The sequence below is a fragment of the Corvus moneduloides genome, chromosome 4 (genome assembly GCF_009650955.1).
Source record: "Corvus moneduloides isolate bCorMon1 chromosome 4, bCorMon1.pri, whole genome shotgun sequence".
In the NCBI taxonomy this organism is placed as follows: domain Eukaryota; kingdom Metazoa; phylum Chordata; class Aves; order Passeriformes; family Corvidae; genus Corvus; species Corvus moneduloides.
This window is the reverse complement of record NC_045479.1, coordinates 23,564,987-23,586,658: the sequence shown is the minus strand read 5'-3', so window position 1 is coordinate 23,586,658 and position 21,672 is coordinate 23,564,987. Positions and strand designations below refer to the sequence as shown.

The 21,672-nt window shown below is 46.8% G+C and overlaps 2 protein-coding genes across 3 annotated transcripts; one reads left to right on the top strand and one right to left on the bottom strand.

The window, feature by feature from the left end:
• Positions 1–1,671: 1,671 nt before the first annotated feature.
• EIF3L (eukaryotic translation initiation factor 3 subunit L) lies at positions 1,672–11,207 on the bottom strand. The gene is made up of 13 exons (XM_032107160.1): positions 11,136–11,207; positions 11,011–11,059; positions 10,691–10,901; positions 10,023–10,102; positions 9,708–9,769; positions 8,349–8,418; positions 7,576–7,649; positions 6,538–6,709; positions 6,125–6,279; positions 5,175–5,345; positions 3,686–4,183; positions 2,629–2,709; positions 1,672–1,913 (listed from the first exon to the last, which is right to left on the bottom strand). The coding sequence occupies exons 1-13, from the start codon at positions 11,166–11,168 to the stop codon at positions 1,875–1,877; spliced, it is 1,695 nt and encodes a 564-aa protein (XP_031963051.1). The 5' UTR covers positions 11,169–11,207; the 3' UTR covers positions 1,672–1,874.
• A 298-nt stretch (positions 11,208–11,505) lies between these two features.
• On the top strand, positions 11,506–21,172 carry ANKRD54 (ankyrin repeat domain 54). 2 transcript variants are annotated; one of them, XM_032106055.1, is made up of 8 exons: positions 11,506–11,786; positions 12,137–12,184; positions 16,501–16,599; positions 17,013–17,084; positions 17,492–17,539; positions 17,659–17,783; positions 18,638–18,745; positions 19,397–21,172. In XM_032106055.1, the coding sequence occupies exons 1-8, from the start codon at positions 11,531–11,533 to the stop codon at positions 19,469–19,471; spliced, it is 831 nt and encodes a 276-aa protein (XP_031961946.1). In that variant the 5' UTR covers positions 11,506–11,530; the 3' UTR covers positions 19,472–21,172. The 2 variants fall into 2 exon arrangements, with proteins under 2 accessions (XP_031961946.1, XP_031961948.1); XM_032106057.1 differs by having other exon boundaries at positions 11,695–11,786; positions 16,506–16,599.
• The last annotated feature ends 500 nt before the right edge of the window (positions 21,173–21,672 follow it).

Here is a 21,672-nt window from a genome sequence, read left to right as displayed (position 1 = left end):
GCCAGGGAGATCAGTGGATGGTCTCTGTGCATCCTTTGGAAGCTGCTCTGGCAGATGGAAACAAAACAGAAGCATATCCACACACCTGAGAACAGCCTGTAACCGCTGGAGTGTTTCAGATGATACAGATAAGCATTAAAAGTCTGTAATTCCAACATGCCAACTAGATATTAACACCCCAGTAACACACTGGATTCCTTTGCTATGCAATGAACTAAAATTGATCATGGAGATACTTGCCAGGGTTCTCACATTGTGTATCACATCCATCCACCTGAGCACATGTCCTGGGAAAGATTTAGGCTTTGGATAATAAGAAAGTAGGGCAGTTGCTGTTGACAGCTATGCTTACTGTGCTCCTGTTGGCAAATAAACAGGAGGAAAAGTGCCAGCCCTAAAATCAAAAAGGAGCAGATTCTGCTTGATATGAACACAGCTCCCCACAGGCTGCTGCAATGCAGTGGCATCTCAGTCCTCTAATTTCTTAATGATATGGCTGCCTCAAACCCTCCAGAACTTGCGGCAGTGAGCTCCTAGCATCCATAACACTAACTTCTAGCAGCAGCTAGAAGGCCAACAGGAATTGCCCAATTTATTTCACTGTGTTGCCTGTACCCTGCCTGCCTGAGTTACTTAACTTTGATGGGAAACAGAGCTTACTTTTGAGCAGTATCTAGGACACTGGAAACCTGACCCTCATTCAAACACAGAATATAATCCAACAAAGGCTAATTATTCCCTGTGGCTAAACAGAATCACACACAGAGCCAGACTGGACTGCTAGGACCCCTCTCTCAGTGGAAAGGAATGAGAGGGAGAGGTACAAAGAGGCAGATGGTGTATCTGAAACACGCTTTGTGTAGCTATTACACATGCAGGTTTTCCTCTTGCACCTGTTTCCACCACTCAAACACCAAACTATTTAAAGATGGCAAAAGGGAGAGAGGGTGTGGAGGGATGCGATCCATTCTTTGAATTCTCTTCCCCAATACTTCCAGGTCCTTGATTCCCCTTTACGTGACTCATTTTAAACTTTTTTTCCCCCTCTTTCAAGGCACTGCAAGTTTGCGGCTAGAGAGCAGGGAAAATTTGCATTTAAAGGGTTTTAGTAAATTAAAGGCCCACAGGGAGTTTTCCAGAGAAACTGAACTCAATTAAGGTCCAGGTCTCGGGCATCACTTCTGCTGAAATAAAATACAACCTCCAGCAAGGACATCTCATCAGATGACCAGTTAATATTGGTTCAATGTTTACAGAAATTCTCCCCTCTCCTTTAAAAACATGACAATCCACTTCGGAGCATTTCTACTTCATAGCAACTAAAATTAAAAAGAGGGGAGGAAAGGCAAAAATGCAACCTTCTAAGAAAGCAACTACAACTCAGGTCTATTCAATGCGTGGGGTAAAAGCTAAAAGGAGTAGTATTAGCTTGTATCTCTTTCCATATCCTGTGAAGACACTGTGGAACAGCTCATTTTCTTCCCGTCAATCAGTTCTGCAGCCTTCCCCGTTTGCTGTGCATGGTGAATGAACAGAGCACCTAAAGAGATCTGCTCCCTATTATTACCTGCAACAACATGGACCAACAAGAGCACAAACCAACAGCAGCTGCCCATATCTCCAGATGCACTTATATTCTTCCACAGAGGAAAAACAAATGAGTACAAATGCTCATGAGGAAAATTCTGCTAATTTATTAGATGTCATGTCCTTTGTAGGACTGTTTGAGCCAAACAAGTCTGCATATTTAAATACAAAAAACCTTCAGAGTCCCAGGAGATTCCAGAAATGCCAGAACCCTGAGCTCCCCTCCCTCAACACAGAGAATAACCTCTCCCACCCACTTCTCTGCCCAGGCCTGCACTGCAACCACATCAGGGTCTCTGGCCCATCTTCTTCAGGGTTCGGTTCAGCTGGAATTAGAGAAAGCAAAGGTCAGAAAAATACACAGTGATTGATACACACTACTGTTCATTGGATAGACTTTATCCAATGCCTCTTAATTCCCTCCTTTCCAGCTCACTGACAAAGAGAGCTCTCGAGCAAGTACAGTGTGTCAAGTAGAAAGGGAAAAAGTGGAACTCTCTCCTCTCCAAGATAGCAGAGGAAGATGTAGGGAGAAGAGAGGGTGCAAACTTGTAGCAGTGATTATCACAACCCTGCATTAAGTCCCTAAATCTCAGAATTTTGTCCTCTGAGTTTCCAGTGCGGAACAACCTCTGTTGGGCAAGAGTGGAGTAGTGACAGAATGTCACCTCCTGGCCAAGCACAACGCTGAAGCCATCTCTGCTCCAGAAATTTTTAAGGCCATTTTCTAGAGCCATAGTTATGAAGTTAGAGATATAATTTTGGTTGTGTTACTGACCAGCATCCCCAGACAGTAAAATTCTTCTCCTTTTCCACTGTGGCTCAAACGAGCACTTCTCACAAAAACATACCATTCTTCAAAGGCCAGCAGCTGCTGCTTAGAACACCTGCCTTTGCCCAGTGCCTTGCAGAGCCAGGGCTCAGTCCAGCATGGAATTACACAGCTGTCTCACACAAGTGTGGACCCTCGAGGGCCTGCACAGCACAGTGCTTGCCCCATGTCTCCTGCAGAGCTACACAGCTCTCCTGCCCAGGCCTCACCTCCTCAAACTTGTGGATCTGGCGGATGAAGAAGTCTCCATAGCGTCGAGCAACCTTTGTGTCTGCAATATGGATCATGTCCTGGGAAGAGAACAGGATGAGATTAGGAAAGGGACTGTGCTACTAGCAGGGAGACAGCAAGAACTGCCAAACATGAGGATCAAGCTACGGGGCTTCGCCCCAGCCATGGCTCAGCATCACACATGTTTGACCTGTGCTAGTCCCACAGCATCATTCAGTTCTCTTTGGGCTGCCTTCCCTCATACATTTGCCTGGGATGGGTCCCCAGTTCACATTGTACTCACTTCCCACATTCTCATACACTCTGTCTGGTTTTGTCTTCCTTGCAGCAGTTTGACAGTTCCAACCCCAGCTCATGCTTCCCTCTTTTCAGTCATGCTATATGCCATGACAGCTGGGTTGAAACATGGCATGAGACCTTGCAAGAAGGGGCCTGCTGTAAGGACCAAGAACACAGGGCAACCTGGTCTCCTTCCCAGCAAGGAATCTAATGGTTACTGCTACCTTCTTTGAAAATAAAGTCCTACAAGACTCTTTGCTATGCTTCCTGCTGCTGGAGCTCCAAGGGCAGATGGTGACAGCCCCGCACCTTGGGTTTATAGATTCCTCCTCGAGCAGCCACAGCTAAATGCTGCTCCAGTGCAAAGCAGACCTGTAACGTGACCAAGCAACATCTCTGCTTTGTCCAACAAAGGAGAGATGTGGGGGACACCTACAAGGACAATCCCGCTTGACACACTAACAACAGCACTATCTGTCACTCAATTATCACCTCCCAGAACACTGACAAGCAGTTCCCTCTGTCCTGGGGAAGTGTTTGTTTACTAGGTACACTGACTGCCTGTGATATTCCATCACTCTTCATCCACTGACACTCTTTTTATGCAGGGCTATAACTTCATTGTGGGCAGCCAAGCCCTACAAATGGCAAAGGAAGAAGGAATGTTTCCCACAGAATGGAGCAAAACTAGGTGCTGCCAATTCCAGAATTTCTTCGGTGAAAGAATTTCCCAGCCAGCAAGCGGCAGATACCAACCTTGTCAATATAGAAGTCAACCTCAGAGGCAGACTGGAACTCTCCATCCAGGGCAGATATGCCACTGGTCCATACCAGGTTCTTCATCTTGTGCTTGAAGACCAGCAGCTGGATACGGAACTCCTGCTCTGTGAGGTCTAAGAAGCCAGCCAGCTTTGCCACGGGCATGGTGGTATAGAGCTTGAGGAAGCTACGGATGGTGGAAAGCTGGGCCTGCTGCTGAACCTCATCAGCGAAGACCTTGAGCTGCTGCAGGAAGGGCTCCTTGTGGTAGTTGGGGTGCACATTGTCATAATTGGGCACCACAGGGGAGAGGAACTTGGGGCAGGCATAACTGAAGAGCTCCTCGTAGACCTGCGCGTCGCCCTTCTGCATGCGCAGCATCTTGTCCCCGTACTTCTCGCGCAGCTGCAGGTGGATGCTCTCGTCTATGCGCATGGGGTACATGGTGAGGGCGATGGCCAGCAGCGCGTGCATCTGCTCGTTCTGCTTGTTGATCTGACACAGAGAGGAGAGCCCGTCAGCGCCACAGCCTGCTCAGGCTTTAGGGTGCCCAAGGGAGCTGTGCTTTGCAGAGGAAGATCCTTTACACAGAGCACTGATGGTCCTAATGCTCAAGGGGAACAGCACAAAAAAGCAGTGCCTCTGGGCAAACCAAATGGATGAATGACATATCAAGGCTCTTAAAAATAAAAGAGAGGGCTGGACAAGAGGAAGGTGCAGAGTGAATGCATCCAGAGCCATGCAGAACCTGGATGGCCAGAAGCACATTTTACTATTTTGGTACAAGAACATGCAGAGAAGGGAACGCAGATGGTTTAACAACCTTCTCCTGGCAAGGGACAGTTATCAGGGATGTCAGTGAAGAAAAGACTGAGAATGAAGATTTATCTGAGTGTGGGATGAAATGGACAGTTGTGTGGCTGAAACAGACACACCAACTTTTTGGAGTGTCATGGAATTAAGACTGGCAGGATTTGGCTAAACAAAGAGTTAGAAATTAACCATAAGGATAAAAAGCAGACAGCAGGTAAAACAGGCACCAAAATCAGGAGGTAAGACAGCTTAGGTAGAAAGAGAAAGGAGCTTTGTTACAGCCATGTCTGTGAATGATTATCAGATAAAGGAAATACAGCAACGTCAGCAACCTGAAGTGCAGGACTGGACTAGAAACACAACTGAGTCTGAAGGAGCATCAACAAGAGTTATCATTAGCAGCTGATACTCATTAACAAACCCGCCTAGAGGGAGAGTGCAGATGGAGTGGGACAACCATATGGGGAACACCCAAAGTAACTAGTCACATAGCTAAGAGAAAATATTGTCACATGTGGCAAAGGAGTTCAGAGGATCCCCAGCCACCACCAGCAGCAAAGTCCAGGAAAATAAAGCCAGACTATTCGACATAAGCTATGGGGTGATAGAGGAGGGACAGGAAAGAAGACAGCAGCTTTTTCTTTTGAGAAGTCTAGTCTATTCTTTCTCTTACCATCTCATACTTGTAGGTCGTCCTCTGAAACATGCTCTTGGTCCTCTGGATGTAGAGAAGGATGTTGGCAAAGACACGGATGGCATCCTGGTAACGCCGCATCATAAGGTATGCGAAGCCCACGTAGTAATAGGTGGTCACCTGGCACTCAGGCACCCGGGAGTACATGCTCTGAGAAGGAAGGAGTAACATGCTATGTTAGAGGGAAGACAACAATCCAAACTGCTTGTTAGCCACAATCCAGCCACCTCTGCTTTCACGCCCATCCCAAATACAGAAAGGAGAGGGTTAATTCAGGATACCTCACCTTCCACCCATCCCTGCAGCAGCTTCCTCACTGTTTTATTAGATCATCCCATTTCCTATGTTTTCCAGTTTCAGCTTCCTGCAAGCAGAGGACTCTTGCACTGTGCCTAACATTGCTCTGCTCAGTTCCCTTTCCCCGTATTTCATTCCACATCCTGTGCCAGACAGCACATATGTAGATCTGTGCCAAGCTGTGGCCCAAGCCCATTGCAGCTGGGCTTTTACCAGCCACAAGAAGCACCCAATTCTAAGGCAAAACCACTCAAGGTGTGAGCAGGCACGGTGAGAACAGAAGTCAAAAGTACAAGAAAGAGCCACTGACAAAAGTAAGAATGGCATGTTCAGGTAGTTACCACTGCACTATGACTAGCAGTTCCAGCAGTATTCTCCGCAACAACACTGCCTTGCACAACACAGCAAACCTCCTAAAAAACTGGGCAATTGTGCTGCAACAGCATCAGGCATTATCATATGGCTTGATTTAATGCCAAAGCTCCAGCTGTGCTCAGCTACAAACTCCTGACAACTACAACAGATACAAACAGTTCCTCAGCTGGAAGATTCAGTATAGCAATTTTTCACCAGCATGTTTGAACAGAGAGATTGGGAGACTGCAAAAGAAGGGTTAAAACATGTTGTATTACCTTCTTGTTGAGCTCAATGTTCTCCAGCACCTTGATGGCTTGGTAGTAATCTCCCAGCAGAGAGTGCAGACGCAGCAGCCCAACCAGGCTGAAATAGCCCAGCATCTTGTAGAGGGAGTGGCGCCCATATTCACCAGCCACACTTTCAGGGTCACCTAGGGAAAAAAGGAACCACAATGCTATCCTCCAAGGAAGCAAGCTTCCCTTTCAATACTCTTCTGTTTAAAAGCAAAGGGAGCAAGGCCTGAAAATGTAATCACTGGTATTTCTCAAGGCCAACAGAACCTGTTCCCAGCCAATCCATACACTGATTATGGGTTTGATCCAGCTCCCAAACGAAGTTAACCAACTTGGGTCAAATCAAAGCAAGGCAGCAGAGACACCAGTGCTGCTTGGCACCACCCAAAGCTCACCTCCACTTGTATAGACCTCCAGCTGTCGGTTGATGTTGGATTTGTCCACCAGAGAGTGCAGCACATTAAGGACACTGTGGACGTTCCAGATCTTGGGGTTGGAACGAAGGAAATCAATTTCCTCCTCAGACTTTTTGGCTGTTTTACAGCGGTACTGGCTGAAAGACTGGAACTACAGGAAAAAGCAGAGATTCACTGATGAGCAGCTGGTTTGGAGATGCTCAGCTAAGTGCACTAAGCTTACAACTTGCTCACGCAAATGCATTACAATAAACTACAAGCTTCATGGAAAAAAAAGTTTCATGTGAGATCACACGGAAATCAAAATGGCAGATTATACCATCTTTAAAGCACCTAAAAAAATTATACAGTACAGAGAGAAAAGGCCAGGAGACAGATCAAAGCAAAAAGGATCTCTCAAACAATTAGGACAGGCAACTAAACACAAATTTGCTGTCTGAACAAGTAGAAACAAGAATGACCAAATTATGTGTTTGCATACACACATCTTTTTCCTCCATATGCACACATCTTTTTTGTTCTCAAGCTTGACAAGACAACGTTTGAGGAATTCCAGGCAGCTCTATAATAAAAAGTTATGGAGAAAGGAATATAGTCTCTAAAGAGAAAAACCAATAGCATTTGAGATCTGTACTGTTGCACTCAGAACAATAAGTGGAAAAATATTTCTTAATGTCAAGATCTCAGATCACAGCTTATTTCAAATCAGGTCATCAGTCTCTCGGTGCAAGCATAAAGGCCCTACTGACTAAGAAAGACAGAACTTTTGTTCTGAAAACAGAAACAGGCATAAAAGTTCATGACTCCCCAAAGAGCACCCTGAAACTTAAAAACCTGTACATTTACAACTGCTTCATCCGCCTGGTAACACAAGAGTGACAGTGATCACCTAAGATTTTCAACCTGCAGTGGTTGGTACCCTTGCTATGGAAATCACAGCAAGGGAAGAGGTGGAAAATTTATACAACTAATAAAGGCAAGGCCACCCTAAAATGGCCCAGTTTTATAATCACAAACCTGGTATATGAACTCATCAATGATATCCCAGAGCCACTGGTTGGGCAGTTCCAGAGGCGCAGGGCCATCAGCATCTGCAGGAGAATAGATGAGGGGGTTAACACCTTGAGCAAGAACATTGTCAGAACTGGAGGAATAGACAAATTAAAGAACACATGAATTTCCCTGAAATGGGAGCTGCAGCAGCAGATGAATGAAGCTTTCAGTAGAGCTATGTAGCTTTGACTACCTCAACTGTTTTCACTTTCCAAGACTATGAACATGCACAGGGTTAATCTCTAGAGTGGAACTGCTCAGCAGCATCAGCTCTCAGAAGCTGCACCCAGACTGTAGGAGTTTATCCTAACTGATCCATTCTCCACAGGGCTTGGCAGGGAGTCACAAACACTAACATTTATTCCAAGGGGAGTTAACAACAGTAAACAGTTGGGAAACACTGCAAGTTTTCTTTAGCTTACTGCTTCATTTTACTTTTAAATAAAGAGAAGTGAAGCAGTTCTCAGCAAGACAGAAAGCTAAGTAAGTTTTATTCCTTACAGTATTTCCAGAAAGCACTGGAAACTATATCTGCTTTTTGTGATTTTAAATTTATGGATGTAAATTGCTCTTCATTCAACAAACTCAAACATGCAGAGAGCTTATAGACTACTTTTCCCTCTATTATTTATAAACAAACATGCTGCAGTTCTTCTGACCCTTTCTGCAGCTCTGCCCTCCCCATCCAATCTCTCTTTCTGAAATTCACAAACCAGGAATGAATTGCAGCAACTCACTGAGGATGTAGTTGAAGAGATTGCAGTAGTTGTAATAGGACTCAAATCTCTGCTCCAGTGTGGGACCCCCCTGAAAAGAGAAGTCAGCACAGTCTGCTTCAAGCAGGGCAGGAGGGAGTTCATGGGCAACAGCATAAGGACAGTCACAGTAGTAAAGGGTTTAGTTCAAGAGTGTTAGAACCAGTATTCAACCAGGACACCCACCAGCATCACCCAGAAAACCTGAAATTGCAGCACTGCTGTCCCATAAAACAGGGATGACTTTGCCTGTACAGGCAGCTTCTCCCAGGATGACTGAGCAGTCAAACCTCCTGTGAATTTTCTGCATTAACCTTCCCTGTTCCCCTCTGCTCTTCAGATTCAAGAACTTTCTATTACCTTCACCAGCTTTCCTTCCTTTTCTGCTCATGAGAAGCCTTAATAGATCAACAATTCTGTTTCTGGACAGCATTTCTAAACCCGTTGACCTACTGGTTGTTGTTTCAGCTGGAGACACTGAGTCTGAGAACCACTAATAGCACAGCTCGAGAAACCAGTTTCTCCTGTTAAAGCCTGGCTTGTGTTAACACAGCAGCCTTTTAAAAGTGCCCATTTCTCCACCCTCTGGTCCACAGTAAAACTGCAGTTATTACTTGTTTAGCTCATAATCACACATCTCTTCAGACTTTTTCCTTTAATAACTAAGGACTAAGATTTTCTCACTGATTTCAAAGCAGCTTAAAAAAAAAAAAAAAAGCAAGGTTTGTTTTGTTTCACAGAGCATTATTCCTTTCACTTCCTTCTCCTGCATCCTTTATGGTATCTATGCTTCCCTTTCCACATGGTACTCTGATCCCATGAGAGGTTTTTAATCACAAATAATGCACCTTTCTTTTATGACACCCCTTCTCACCCACCTCCTAATTTGAAGAGCCATAAAGAAACACACAAAAGCAATAAAAAGGAAAACTCAGTTCCCTTCCAACACCCCCTTCTTCCCTAACTCACTAACCATTACATTTGATGTTAGCAACAAACAGCCTCCTGAAAACCCAGATCCAGTCTCCTGATTCATTTGAGTTACCAGGGAAACCTGCACACTCATCACCACCAAGCTTGAAGAGACAGCTAATGAGCCTCAGACAGACAATCAAGTCTTTCTTGCTTTTCAGCAATCAGTGAATCCTTACTAAACTAACAAAAGGCAAGAACTTTCAGCTTCCCTAAAACCAACATGACTCACAGGTCATGAACCCATCCAATCCTGTCTTGTAAAGGTTAGGAGACCACTGATACAGTAGTGGCAGCAAGATTTGTCAAGTTTGCTGGCACAGTGAAGCCAGCACACAACCCACAAGAAGACACGGGGCCAACACTCACGCTGACTTTGGCGTAGATGTGCCTGTAGTACAGCTCCTTGTATAGGATCAGGAAAACAGCATCTGGAAAAGATGACAGAAGGGGACATCAGCAAGCCACAAGGCCTATCAGCCTCCTGCCACAACAATAAAGGGAGGCACAAAAAACCACTTTGCTCAAGTTTGACTTCTTGCCAGGCATCTGCTGAAGGAGTTGCCAGAGTGAACAGAGGCGACTGACTCAAGCAGCAGCAACGCTGTGCACCTGCTAACTCGGGATCAGAAGGGATTCAGTTCCTTCTCTCTCTGACAACCAAAGAGAAGGTAGGACACTCACCATTTCCAACCTGAGGAGCAATGGCCTCAGCCTCTGGCCATGGGGTGTTCTTAAAAAACCTTTCTGTCAGTTTTGTCCAGCTGAAAGACAGACACACACGTGGTATGAGAACCCACTTCTCACTCAGTATGACAGTGCTGGCGTCAGAGATGACAACACAGAGACCTTGGACTTGGTGAAAGCTGAGCAGCACCACCAACCCCTATTAGTAAATCTGATGCTGAAGCACAGAATGAGAGTTGCAAACTAAGCAGTTAAACTTCAATTTATCCCCCAGGCATGAAACGTGTGTGATGTGTATGTCGCTTCCACGTTCCCTTTATGGCAAGCTGACATGGCTACAAGCAGAAGTGGAAGTAGCTATTGGGAAGAGACACAAAAGTTACACCTCACAGCTTTCTGCAAACTGCCTGACTAGCCCGACTGAGATCCCTTTTTGCAGCCTCTGTTCCTGTTAGGCCAGGGCTGACACTTTCCTTCAGACAGGTCACAACTCATCTATAGTTACGTTAGTCTGATGGGCTGGAAATATCTAGAGGGCTTTTTTCCCCAGAACCAAACCTGTTTTAGAGAAAACCCAAGTTTGGAACAGCACAGGTAGCAGTCAGCCTTTAAGGGCATCACAGTTTAAACAATGATTTCCATCAGCTGGAAGGACAGTATTGTACCTGTTCTCATAAATGTCCTGGATCTCGTACACCTTCTGGTCAATAACATCACTAGAAACCCGGCTGGCCTGGAGCTCGTACACCTTCTGGTCAATGAGATCTGACACCGTCTTGTGAAAATACTGAATGAAGTTTTTGATCACTTCGGGGATCACCTGGTAGGTCTGCTGTTCGTACTGGCGCTCGTAGGCCAGGTCTTGCTTCGGGTCTCCTGCGGAGAAAGAGACCCAGTGAGGCAGCGGCCGCACGGCCCGGCCCGGGCCCACAGACCCAGCCAGGCGCACGCAGGCCCGGGGCGCCTGTGGGGCCCTCACACTCACCCGTGTGCATATCATAGTCGTTGGAGTACGCGTAGGGGTCGTAGGCAGCCTGGAGGGAGAAGGCGGCAGTGAGTCCCCGCGAACAGCCCGGACACGACCCCCGCCCCCGGGACCCCCGCCCGCACCTCGTTGTCGTAGTCCTCCCCCGGGTAGGCCATGGCGGCGGCGCGGCACGAAAAGGCCTCCGGGCGGAAACGCGGGCCCGGCGCGGCGCGGGCACGGGGGTGGGGCGGGCACCTGGGCGATTGAGCCCTTCTATTGGCTAAAACAACTGCCTGTCTTCACCCGGCGGAGCCCTCCTGGGCGGGCCATGGCCCTGTTCTCTGTCTGATTGGAGAAAACGACTGCCCGTCAGGCTCCCCTGGTCACAGCCTCCGCTGCCCGCCCCGCCTCTCTCCCACCCGCTCCCTCCCCATTGGCTGCATGCACGGCTGGTGTCGCTTCCCATTGGTCGAGAGGAGCGGGCCGCCCTGTTGCTGTAGCGGCGTCCCGCCCCTCTCCCGGCCCGGGCCGTGACGGGATGGAGGCTGGCGGCGGGGCTGAGGGGGCTCCCGGCGCGGGGCCGGAACCGGCACCGGCACCGGAGCCAGAGCCAGAATCGGAGCCGGAGCCAGAGCCGCGCATCGCGCTGCCGCCACTGGGGCCGGCCGGACCCCTCGGCTACCTGCACGTCCTGTGGCAGCGGGAGGAGCCCGCGGGCAAGATCCCGGCCCGCCGCCTGCGCAGGGCCGCCCGCCTCCACCGCCGGCTGGGGCCTACGGGCAAGGAGGCCCACGGTGAGCGGCGAGGAGCCACTGTCCCACTCGGAACAGCCCCTCCTTCGGCCGGCTCCTCACGGGGCTTTGGGAGGGAGGTCGGATCTGTTCGGTGGGCGGCTTGGGAAGGCATCCCCGGTCCTGCCAGGGGAGGGTGCCCGTGAGGAGCGGGCGGGCCCGCGGACGGCTTCGGGAGGTGACGAGAACGATTCTTACCTGGTGCCTTGATCTGTTTCCTCTTCTCTGGACTGAGCCAGCAGCAGCGTACTTTGGCCCCGCACCTGTTGTCGAGCGCCAGGATGGGATGTTTCAGTAGGGAAACGTGCCTTTTTCCTCTGTGCCTTCTAATAATTGCTTTTTTTCCTCCGTAGCTCTGAAAAGACTGCGTGAAGCTGCCAACAGCAATGATTTGGACACAGGTAAGGCTTCTGTCAGTCCCACTTGGGACCTTTTTTTGGAAGGGCAGCATATCAAGGACTCTTACTTCAGGGGAGGAGGAAGTGGCTGCATGTAAGTTTGTGGACAGGGTGCTTTAGATGCTTCAGATCTAGAAAATGCTTTTTTGAAGCCTGGGTCTGTTCTCTCAGCAGAGTGGAACTGGTTATAGTGTTCACTTTTTCACTGCACGTGGTTCATAGTGTTAGTTTTCCATCTTCCTGGAGCTAAATTAGCACTGCACCATCTCAGCTGTTTTGGTATGTACTTTTGTCCAGTTGTTAGCAGCAAGAGAATAATGTTTTGATTTAGGTGGAAAAGTTATGATTATCTAAGCCATATCCTGTATGATGAGGCAGCGTGACCCAGTAGATCAGAACCAGGGCCAGAGCTAGACTCTTACCTTCTTCTGGTTTCTGCAAAATGTCCTTGTGGTCCATAAATTCTACATTCCAGATGTCCAACCTCAACAATACATCTTTGTCTCTCAGGCTTTGTTAATTGAAGCATATGAGAGTTAGTTTATCAAAACTTAAAGTTTCAGTAGTTTTCGCAATCTGTGTTCCCACAAAAGTAACTTCATGACAACTTTGCTAGATGCTGGCTAAGAGTAATATATATGTATTGATTATGACTAAGCAATTAATTTAAAAGGTAATTAAAACGATTAACTAGAATTACTAAAAAGTTTTGTCATTTCCAACAATTCCCCCCTTTGGAAGTGATCCTAATTTTCCTTTAAGATTACTTCCACTTAAATCATTGGGTATCTAGCAAAACTTAAGGCATTCAAATGCACAAATTTCACTTGTGTCTTGTTGTAAGATAGCATAGATACCATGGATTCATTCCCAACAAAGTTCCAAATCAGGGTGTTATTTCTTTTAACAATATCTTGGTAACTTCTCTTGCTGTGTTGGTGCAACAGGGAAAAACTTCAGGCTATCCAGAGAATGCATCAGCTAAAACCAATAGGTGTCAATATCCCTCTTGACAAGGTAACTCAGAAAAGTCTATTTGCCTATAAACTCCAGGAGAGTTCCCTCTTTTTCTAGTCCCTAAAGGAGGTCTTTTGTAGGGCTGTGGATTGCTTTGCAAACGTATTTTACACATACTGACTACACTTTTGATTCCTGGTATTTTTACACTAATTACTTGATGCTTCAGGTGAGCTGTAATAGCTTATGCTCCTCCCCAGTGTGATCCTCTGTGTTTATCTTTGGCTGCTTGTCTCATCACTGCTTGAGGTACTATGTATGGTATGTCATTACATTTCTCTTGCTTTTGGCAATATAACAGCAACTGTAAAATACCATTTTGCTGTAGAATACCATGAACTGGCCATTTTTCTTGATTGTCTAACAGATAATCTGGCCACCAGAGAACACAATATTCTGTTAACTGTTTCCGAGTTAGAGAATCGCTTTTAAGCTTTTTCCAGTGCTACAAAATACAGCCTAAAGGGGAACATTTGGGTATTGCCCCTCTTCCCGAGTTCGAGCAGAAAAACCCGTAGTAAGTAAAAATTCCAGCAATCACTAAAACCGACACGAGAGAGCGCTCTATGCACACAAATACAATTCCGGTCACTGAAACAGTAGCAGCCGCTGTGCTAACGCCGAGGAGAGAGCTCTGAGCAAACAATCTTTGCTTTAACAATTTATATTGCTGAAAACCAAACATTTAGTACACACCAAATACCGTAAAAATCACAGTAAACATACAATGGCTTCAACACTCTTAGAGCAAATGGATTTTCATACAAACTCAATTTATACTTCTAGCACGCTCACATTACCACACACTCTCCTTTTCCAGCACTAACACATACCATAGACTTTATTAAGCACAGAAATATCTGGGCAAAACCTTTCCATAGCGTGGCTCTTTGTGCAAGCAGCACTGTGTCTGACTAATCAGTGTGCAAAGCAGAGAGTGAGGACTCCAACCACACCTTTTGATAGACCCTTATACAGTTTTACAACTACAGCTTTCCAACTAGGCAGTGGGACACAAACACAATTCCATTAATATTCACTTATAGAGTTTTACAGTTACTTTTAATAGAAAATAGCCAATTATATCATCACTTTCTTAACCCAATTATGTTAGAGAGTGCAAGCTTATGATTAGGTATACCTTTTTAAACCTTCAGTAATGTCTTAATAAACTCTCAGGGTTTTTTGCCTTGAACTCACCTGGATCAGGAGATCGAAAAATTTCCCTGAAAAAAAGCCTTTCAGTGTCCACCCAAGTCCTTGATCTGTAAATCTATGGAATGTCAAACGTGTTGTCTCACCTGGGTCACCAGTAAATTGTTACCAAATCCTCTGAAATTATTAGGGTAAATAAAACTCTCTAACACTGTCTTTTTAGTGTTAGTGAGTAAGGTGTTACTTTGCTGTTGGCCAGGAGAGGTTTGTGTGGGTACCAAAATTCCAGCTTCCACACAGACATAGATATAAAACTTTTTCACTTGTTCACACATTTTTAGCAAACAAAGAAATTAACGTTCATGGTTCTAAATCACATAGTTCACTTTCATTAATTAGTATTCTGTCCTCTATTGGTTATTGATTTCTCGCTTCTCACGCTAGTTAGTCCATATTTTTTAGTCTTTTTAGTATCTTTTTCCTCTGGTAGGGACTTTCCAACACATACACTGAGTCTTTGTTAGTCCCTTCTTTATCTTCTGGTTTCTGCAATGTCTTTGTGATCCATAAATTCTACATTCCAGATGTCCAACCTCAACAGTACATCTTTCTCTGGTTTTGCTCATTGAAGCATATCAGAGTTAGTTTATCAGAAGTTAAAGTTTCAGTAGTTTTTGCAATCTGTGTTCCTACAAAAGTACCTTATGACAACTTTGCTAAATGCTGGCTAAGAATAATTTATATTCACACACTATTTATAATTAATATATATAGATTATGATTGACAAAAACAATTTCAAAGTTAATTAAAACCACTAGCTAAAATTACTAAAAAGTTATATCACTTCCAACAGGAAGATGAACAAATGCAGCTTAATGGAAGTCTTGGTTTCAGTCCAGCTTGGATTTGATAGACAGGTTCCCGTGTTTACCTCTTGTGTTTTGTTTACTCTGAAGCCTGAGGAAGTGTGCTATGATTAATTTCTTTTTCATCAACAAGTAAACATCTTTGCTGTTTCCTGTGGTGGCACTGGGTGTGAGAGGTTATGTCATTCCTACTTGGTTCAGGGGAAGACTAGCTAAAGTATTCCCATTAATGGTTCTCACTGGGCACTGTCAGTCTCCCTGTCTTTCTTCTGGGGTATGAAACATTCCATGTTAATGCCACGTCCATCTTTTCAGGTGTTCCTTTCAGTTCTGTACCACACTTGAAGTAGGAGGTGTACAGGAAGAAGTTCAAAGATGGCTATAGTACAATTTCTGGAAGCTGAGATGAATGGTGACTTTCAGTGGCCTGAACCACTGTTAACTGTTGTAGAATATGCTGTTTAGAGATCACAAAATATAGTGAATCTGTGAGCATTTTTAACATCTGTGGAATGAGCTTTATTTTACACACCAGTTAGTATATCAGGATGATCTCAAAACAACAGGAGTAACAGCCCTTACAGTTGCCCTTAACACATGCTGCTGTTGGTGCTATTTTTATGCCCCTAATCTTTCCACCCTTTACTGATCTCTTTGCACTGCTCTTGGCAGGTTGGTGCACTCGCCTGTCTGCTTCCCAAACTGTTGCCACCATTGGTTAGGAAGGGGCATAGTCAAAACAGGTGTGAAGAAGTGGCTTTTCTCACTACCTGTGGTTACACTGTGAAACTTCTGACCACGGGTCCATGTTGGTGTGAAAAGTTTACACAGGTGCAGAAAAGGACCGTGCAAATCCATGGGGAAGGCCCATGGAGGGGTAGTAAGCACAGGATGCTAATTCTAGCTTGGGAAGTGCCTGGGATGCAGCTAAAACCGAGAGTTAGCCCCACATCTTTCCTATCATTTAATATTCTCTAGGCATTTGCTGCTAATTGTCCTTGGAGCTTGAAAATTTGGCTAGGTGGATCCTTAGCCGTTAGAGCTGTTGGCTTATCTTTTATGGCAACATGTGGAAGGTGGTGAAGGCTGAATCAGAGGGTGGAGGTTATGTTGCTTAGGCTGGTTCTGCTGAGCTGGGAAGCTGGTGGGAACTGGTTCAAGTCCAGGTGACTCAGCAGCTGACAGCATGTGTTTCTACCCCCAGAGGAGCAGATAGCATTACCTCTCTCTGATCAGGTGCCCCTTCAGCTTACCTGCTTTCTTCTCCTTGGTTCTGTCAGTGCAGCAACTCTTGGAGGATGGAACTGACCCGTGTGCTGCGGACGACAAAGGCCGGACAGCCCTGCACTTTGCCTCCTGCAATGGCAACGATCACATCGGTGAGGCGGGGGGAGTTCTTTATTTTGATTCAGCAACTCGTCAGAGGTTGCTCTTTTCTGTTCCTTTTGTGTCAAAATTGCCAACTCTGGCCCCAGGGCTTGCCATGCCTGCCTGCTGGAGTGGGAGCAAGACCTCCCAGTTCTAGGGCTGTACTGGTGCAGAGGGAAGGGTGTCCCTCCTCCCAGTTCTTTGCATCAGGGAGCCCAGAGGCAGTGGCACTGCCTGGCTTTGTGCTGCGTCCTTCTGCATTGCTGTGCAAACTCCTATCCCTGTCTCAGTAAGGAAGCTGATGAGCTGAACAGAAGCATCCATAAGGCAGCCTGGTGACTGCCACATGGACCTGTGGCCCATGTGGGCCTGACCTGTGGGGCAAAGGGAAGGGACTGATGTGGTTCTGTTTTCTTGTTTCTAGTCCAACTGCTTCTGGACCATGGGGCTGACCCGAACCAGAGAGATGGGCTGGGCAACACTCCCTTACACTTGGGTAAGTGCCACACAGATGAGCTTTGCATGCAGAGAGGTGAGGTGAGAACCTCCTTACTGTTCCTTTCCTCTTCACCTTCCTCTTGCCTGTGCCTCACAGAATGCATGGCCAGATTTAAGGACCTAGGAGGGACTCTTTGCACTTCATTAGATTTGCTCCTCACAAGATTTAGGGTCAAAGAAGAGGTTTGAGAAAATTGGTTTCCCTCCTGCTGCCAGCCCCAAGGAGTGCAAGATCTATTCCAGAGAGGGTACTCAGGCTTGAGTGTGAGGTTAATCCTAGCATTTGGACCGTTCCTCTTTCCCATGGCAAAGAAGCCCTTTGGGAAGCAGCAAGCTCTGTGCTTGAGCAGAAACTCATTTTTGTTTGTACCTCTGAGTTGTGTGTCCTGTGTTTTCCCTCCCCAGCTGCCTGCACAAACCACGTTCCTGTCATCACCACGTTGCTGCGCGGAGGTAACATTTCCTCTATAACAATTACAGCCTGTCCCCTTCCTGCCCTGCCCTGTTGATACTCCCCAGGGACATCAAATCTTCATGGTAGACCTCACTGTCCTTGCTCATGCATCTTGCAGGGGCCAGAGTTGATGCCTTGGATCGAGCTGGCAGAACCCCACTGCACCTCGCTAAATCAAAGCTGAATATCCTGCAGGAAGGACTCTCCCACAGCCTGGAGGCCGTACGCCTTGAAGTGAAGCAGGTAAAAGAAACAGTCCCGTGTTCTGGTAAGGTGGTGCAGCCCCTGGCAGCTTCCTGCACCCTTTACTTAAATACCTGTCTGTAGGCTCTTAACTTCTGTGGGAAGAGTTTGACTTTTCCTTTTGTTTTCAGAGACCTTCCTGTTTCCCAGCCTCTACTCTAATTTTTTCCAGGGCCTCCCTTGGCTCTGGTAGGCTAAGGATGCATTGAGTGTCTGAATTCTTGGGCTGTATGGAGCATTCTCTTTTCTTCAACCACAATGTAAGACAGATGCCTTGTGGCAGGAGAGGGACCGCAGCATGAGGCTGTAGCTGTGGCATACACATGCTCTGTGTTCCTAGCACAGTCTACCCTGCTCCAGTATGTGGAGGCATGGAAGAAGAAAGCACTCCTGGGGCTGCAAATGCCTGGGGCATGGGCCTCACTTAAGGAGCCACATAGCTACAAAGATTTTTATTCTCTGTGCACAACTGGATCCCGCTTTAAGTCCCTGCTCCTCACAGTGAGGGAAGCTAACTAGCCATAAAGAAAAAGTTTGGTGCTTTCAGGGCTAGACCTTATGCTGCTTCAGCTGGGCTTATCTCTTTCCCCTGTTCTTAAACCAGGCACAAGGATCACAAGTAGTCCATCTGTGTCTACTGAATGCCTCTGGTGACTCACTGGACTCTGATGCTGCCATTAGTGCTATATGTAGTTGCTTTGCCTGGGTTTGTCTCTAGGGGTCATGAACTCTGCCATGTGCTGCAGCATCAAGGCTGCATGCTTGTCAATTTAATTGCAATTTAATTTTTCCTGTAAAACACCCCAGACTGGTGCGGCTCTTTGATGTTTGCCTCTTATGCCTGTTTGTTTCAGATTATCCAGATGTTGCGGGAATACCTGGACCGTCTGGGGAGGCATGAGCAAAAGGAACAGCTGGATGACCTCTGCTCCAGGCTACAGATGACTAGCACAAAGGAGCAGGTGGGCAGCATTGAGCTACTCTGACTCACATCCTTGCACAGTTAGGAGAATGCAACTGCATGAGCCATGGGACACTGAAGACATGGTTATTGCTCACATTGGGAGAAGTGGGCAAGTTACACGATGACTCATGGTACTCCTTTAGGTGAAAATTCAAAATGCAGAAAGCATCATAGTGCCTAGCAGCAGGGAAGCTGAGGATCAGATGGGCTGAGGACACAGTCAGTTTAAGGCCAGGATCAGCACAACCACATGGGGTTGCAGGGCCTGGGGCTTTTTCCTACAAAAGACTGGCCCTTAGAAACAGGCTTAGAGGAAACAGCCCTGACACCATTTTGGGTAATATAGCAACATGCTTGTATTTTAAGGAGTGGCTAAATCACACAGAGTGGAGGTCAAGCATCACCTCCTGAAGAATGGGGAGAAGCTCCCATTGCCTTAGATTAGGGCTTGTTTGATCATGAGGATAGTAGCCCTTCTGCATGATTGTTGGCACCCTAAGGGATCCTGTCCTAGTATAAGCTCAGCATGGGCATTACTGGCAGTTCTAGTACAAGGGTGGTTCCTGCTGCATGGGGCTTTCTTCTGTGGCGGTGGGTGGCTGCACAGCTGCATTCCCCTCCCTGATGGCCATCTGTACTCTTCTGTCAGGTGGATGAGGTTACAGACCTCCTGGCCAGCTTCACATCACTCAGCCTTCAGATGCAGAAGATGGAGAACAGGTAATGGGCTTCCAAATCATCTTCCTGATGCAGCAGGAGAAGCCTTAGAGAGAAGAAAAGGAAGCTGATATTTGCTTCCCAGATCGCTGGCTAAACATTGCTGCCAGCGGCCATTCCTGCCAGACTGACTCTCCAGTGGTGCTCAGACTGTTCCTGTTGGTGCTGCCACAGCTGCCCCATGGGGAGGCAGCAGGCTTTGCACAACAGAGGCAACAGACAAGAGTGCTGCAGCTGTGACTTTGGGGTAAAAGACCTGCTCGACTTTTTACCAGATGGGCTGGCGATGAATAGGATCCCCTTTCCAGAGATATTTTGCCTTCTCCTAAGTATGTCAGCTCAATGTAGGCGGTGGCCAATGCCATGTGCTGTTACCAGCCCTGACTAGTGCACTCAGCAGCTGGCCAGCATCATGGAAATGCTTGGAACAGGCACCTTTTGCCACCTCCGTACTGCTCAGTTGCATGAGGGAGAAAGTGAATGCCTTGAGCAGCAGAAGGCTTTGTGCTATGAGAAGAACACACATTTAATTCTGCGTGCCAGAAGCTGAGCAAACATACTGCCTTGAGAAACGTGCCCTGAGGCGTAGTCGTCACCTTCCCCAGAGCCTGCTGTCAGAGTGCAGAGAATGTGTCTGGTTACAAACGGGATACAAAGTTTTTCATGGCTAGACTAGCAGCTTTCACTGGACCCATCTTTTAAGTTTGTTGCAAGTTAGCACTTAAATATTACAGTGTAACACTTGCAAAAAATACCCATATACACAGGTAGCTGGTCAGAACTGCCCTGATGTATAAGAGAGTAAGGATGGAGGGTGACAGTCTTAATGCAGTTCTAGGCAGACATCTACATCTTGCAAAAAACCCCCCAGCATAGCAAACTTTTGTGTTTCCTGTTACTGGCAGTCTCAGGCAAGAGGTCCAGTTGTGACAGGAGGTATTGTGCATTCAGCCATACTGTTGGGCTAGGATGGAGGTGGATTTACCTCTGCCTCAGCAGCACCAAACCCATTGCTCAGCCATTCTGTGTCTCTTGCTTGTCATGGAGAACCTTAAGTGCAGTGTGAGAAACGAATCATGGCTTATGCTGGGAGCCTGAAGTGATGCAGCTATGAAGGATGCAGGGAAATGCTGTTGCTGCTCTCTCGCTTCTGCCCACTGTGGTTAGCAATGAAGATTTAGGTTGCTTTGTTTTGGAGCAGGGATCCATGAAGTCTCATTGATAGGGCACCAACAGCAAGAGGGTGACAGGAACATGCCCGATAGTAATCTGAGTTCCCACCTGTGTAGCACGCCGTGGTACATGGTGTAGCCATACCCATCCCTCAGCTTGGGAGCTGCTGGTTTGAAAGAGTTTATTATTAGCATTCAGCTTAAACATGCAGCAACCACAGTTTGGAGCATTCTTCAGAGGCCTTTAAGTCATCATTCTCTCTGATATCTGTCTCTTGTCCAGGAGAGGCTAAGTGGACCTCTGTTCAAAGCTGAGGTACCAGGAATAGGCATGGCTTTTAGATGGGTTCATCTGTGGGCTGCTGGAGGACACAACTGGGAGCAGCAGTCTCATGGCTGGGCTGGAGCTGTCACTGTGCATATTGATACTTCATTATGATTGCTGGATGGGAAGGGTGCCAAGAGGGTGGGAGACAATCTGACCTTTTTGTATTTTCAACTTCAATAAAATCCTGTCAGCCTTTTACGATTCCTCAGCCAAGTTCTCTTTTTCAGAGCGGCCCACTCCTCTTTCTTTACATCTGTTCCAGGCCCCGTGCACAGCACTGGACTTGGTAACCGCTACTCTCATACCTGGTCCTCAAATCAGAAGCAACAACACACAGTTGTTTGAGTTCAAACACCACTCTGTTTGCAGATCAAAGTACAGGGTTGCTGGCTGACCTTTTCTGATCCTGACTCCCACGGCCGAGAAATCCAAACTTAAAATCTAGGTAGTTGCTGTGAATCCATACAAATAGAGGAAAGATAATCCCAGCAGGAGTGCTTCAAGCTGGAAGAGGAGTTCTTTTGCAAAGAGGAAAAGCAGCCTTGCCCAGTGGCAGAAGTCATGCCTTGCCCCATGCTGGATAAAATGGCTGTGCTGTGAAGAGACAGTAAAAGGATGACGGGTTGGGGAAGGACATCTGGGCAGGGCAGAGAACTTCCAGCATGGCCCCTATGTGAGGAGCAGGTGACCTTCATGCCCACTCTTTAC

Bases quoted from the DNA above. Each gene is read 5' to 3' on its own strand.
- EIF3L (XM_032107160.1), bottom strand. From the start codon at position 11,168: ATGGCCTACCCGGGGGAGGACTACGACAACGAG. The intron at 10,902-11,010 runs GTGAGTGTGAGG...CTTTCTCCGCAG, and splicing joins CGACTATGATATGCACACGG to GAGACCCGAAGCAAGACCTG. The intron at 5,346-6,124 runs GTAATACAACAT...CTTCCTTCTCAG, and splicing joins ACATTGAGCTCAACAAGAAG to AGCATGTACTCCCGGGTGCC.
- ANKRD54 (XM_032106055.1), top strand. From the start codon at position 11,531: ATGGAGGCTGGCGGCGGGGCTGAGGGGGCTCCCGGCGCGGGGCCGGAA. The intron at 11,787-12,136 runs GTGAGCGGCGAG...TTTCCTCCGTAG, and splicing joins TACGGGCAAGGAGGCCCACG to CTCTGAAAAGACTGCGTGAA. The intron at 12,185-16,500 runs GTAAGGCTTCTG...TGGTTCTGTCAG, and splicing joins CAGCAATGATTTGGACACAG to TGCAGCAACTCTTGGAGGAT.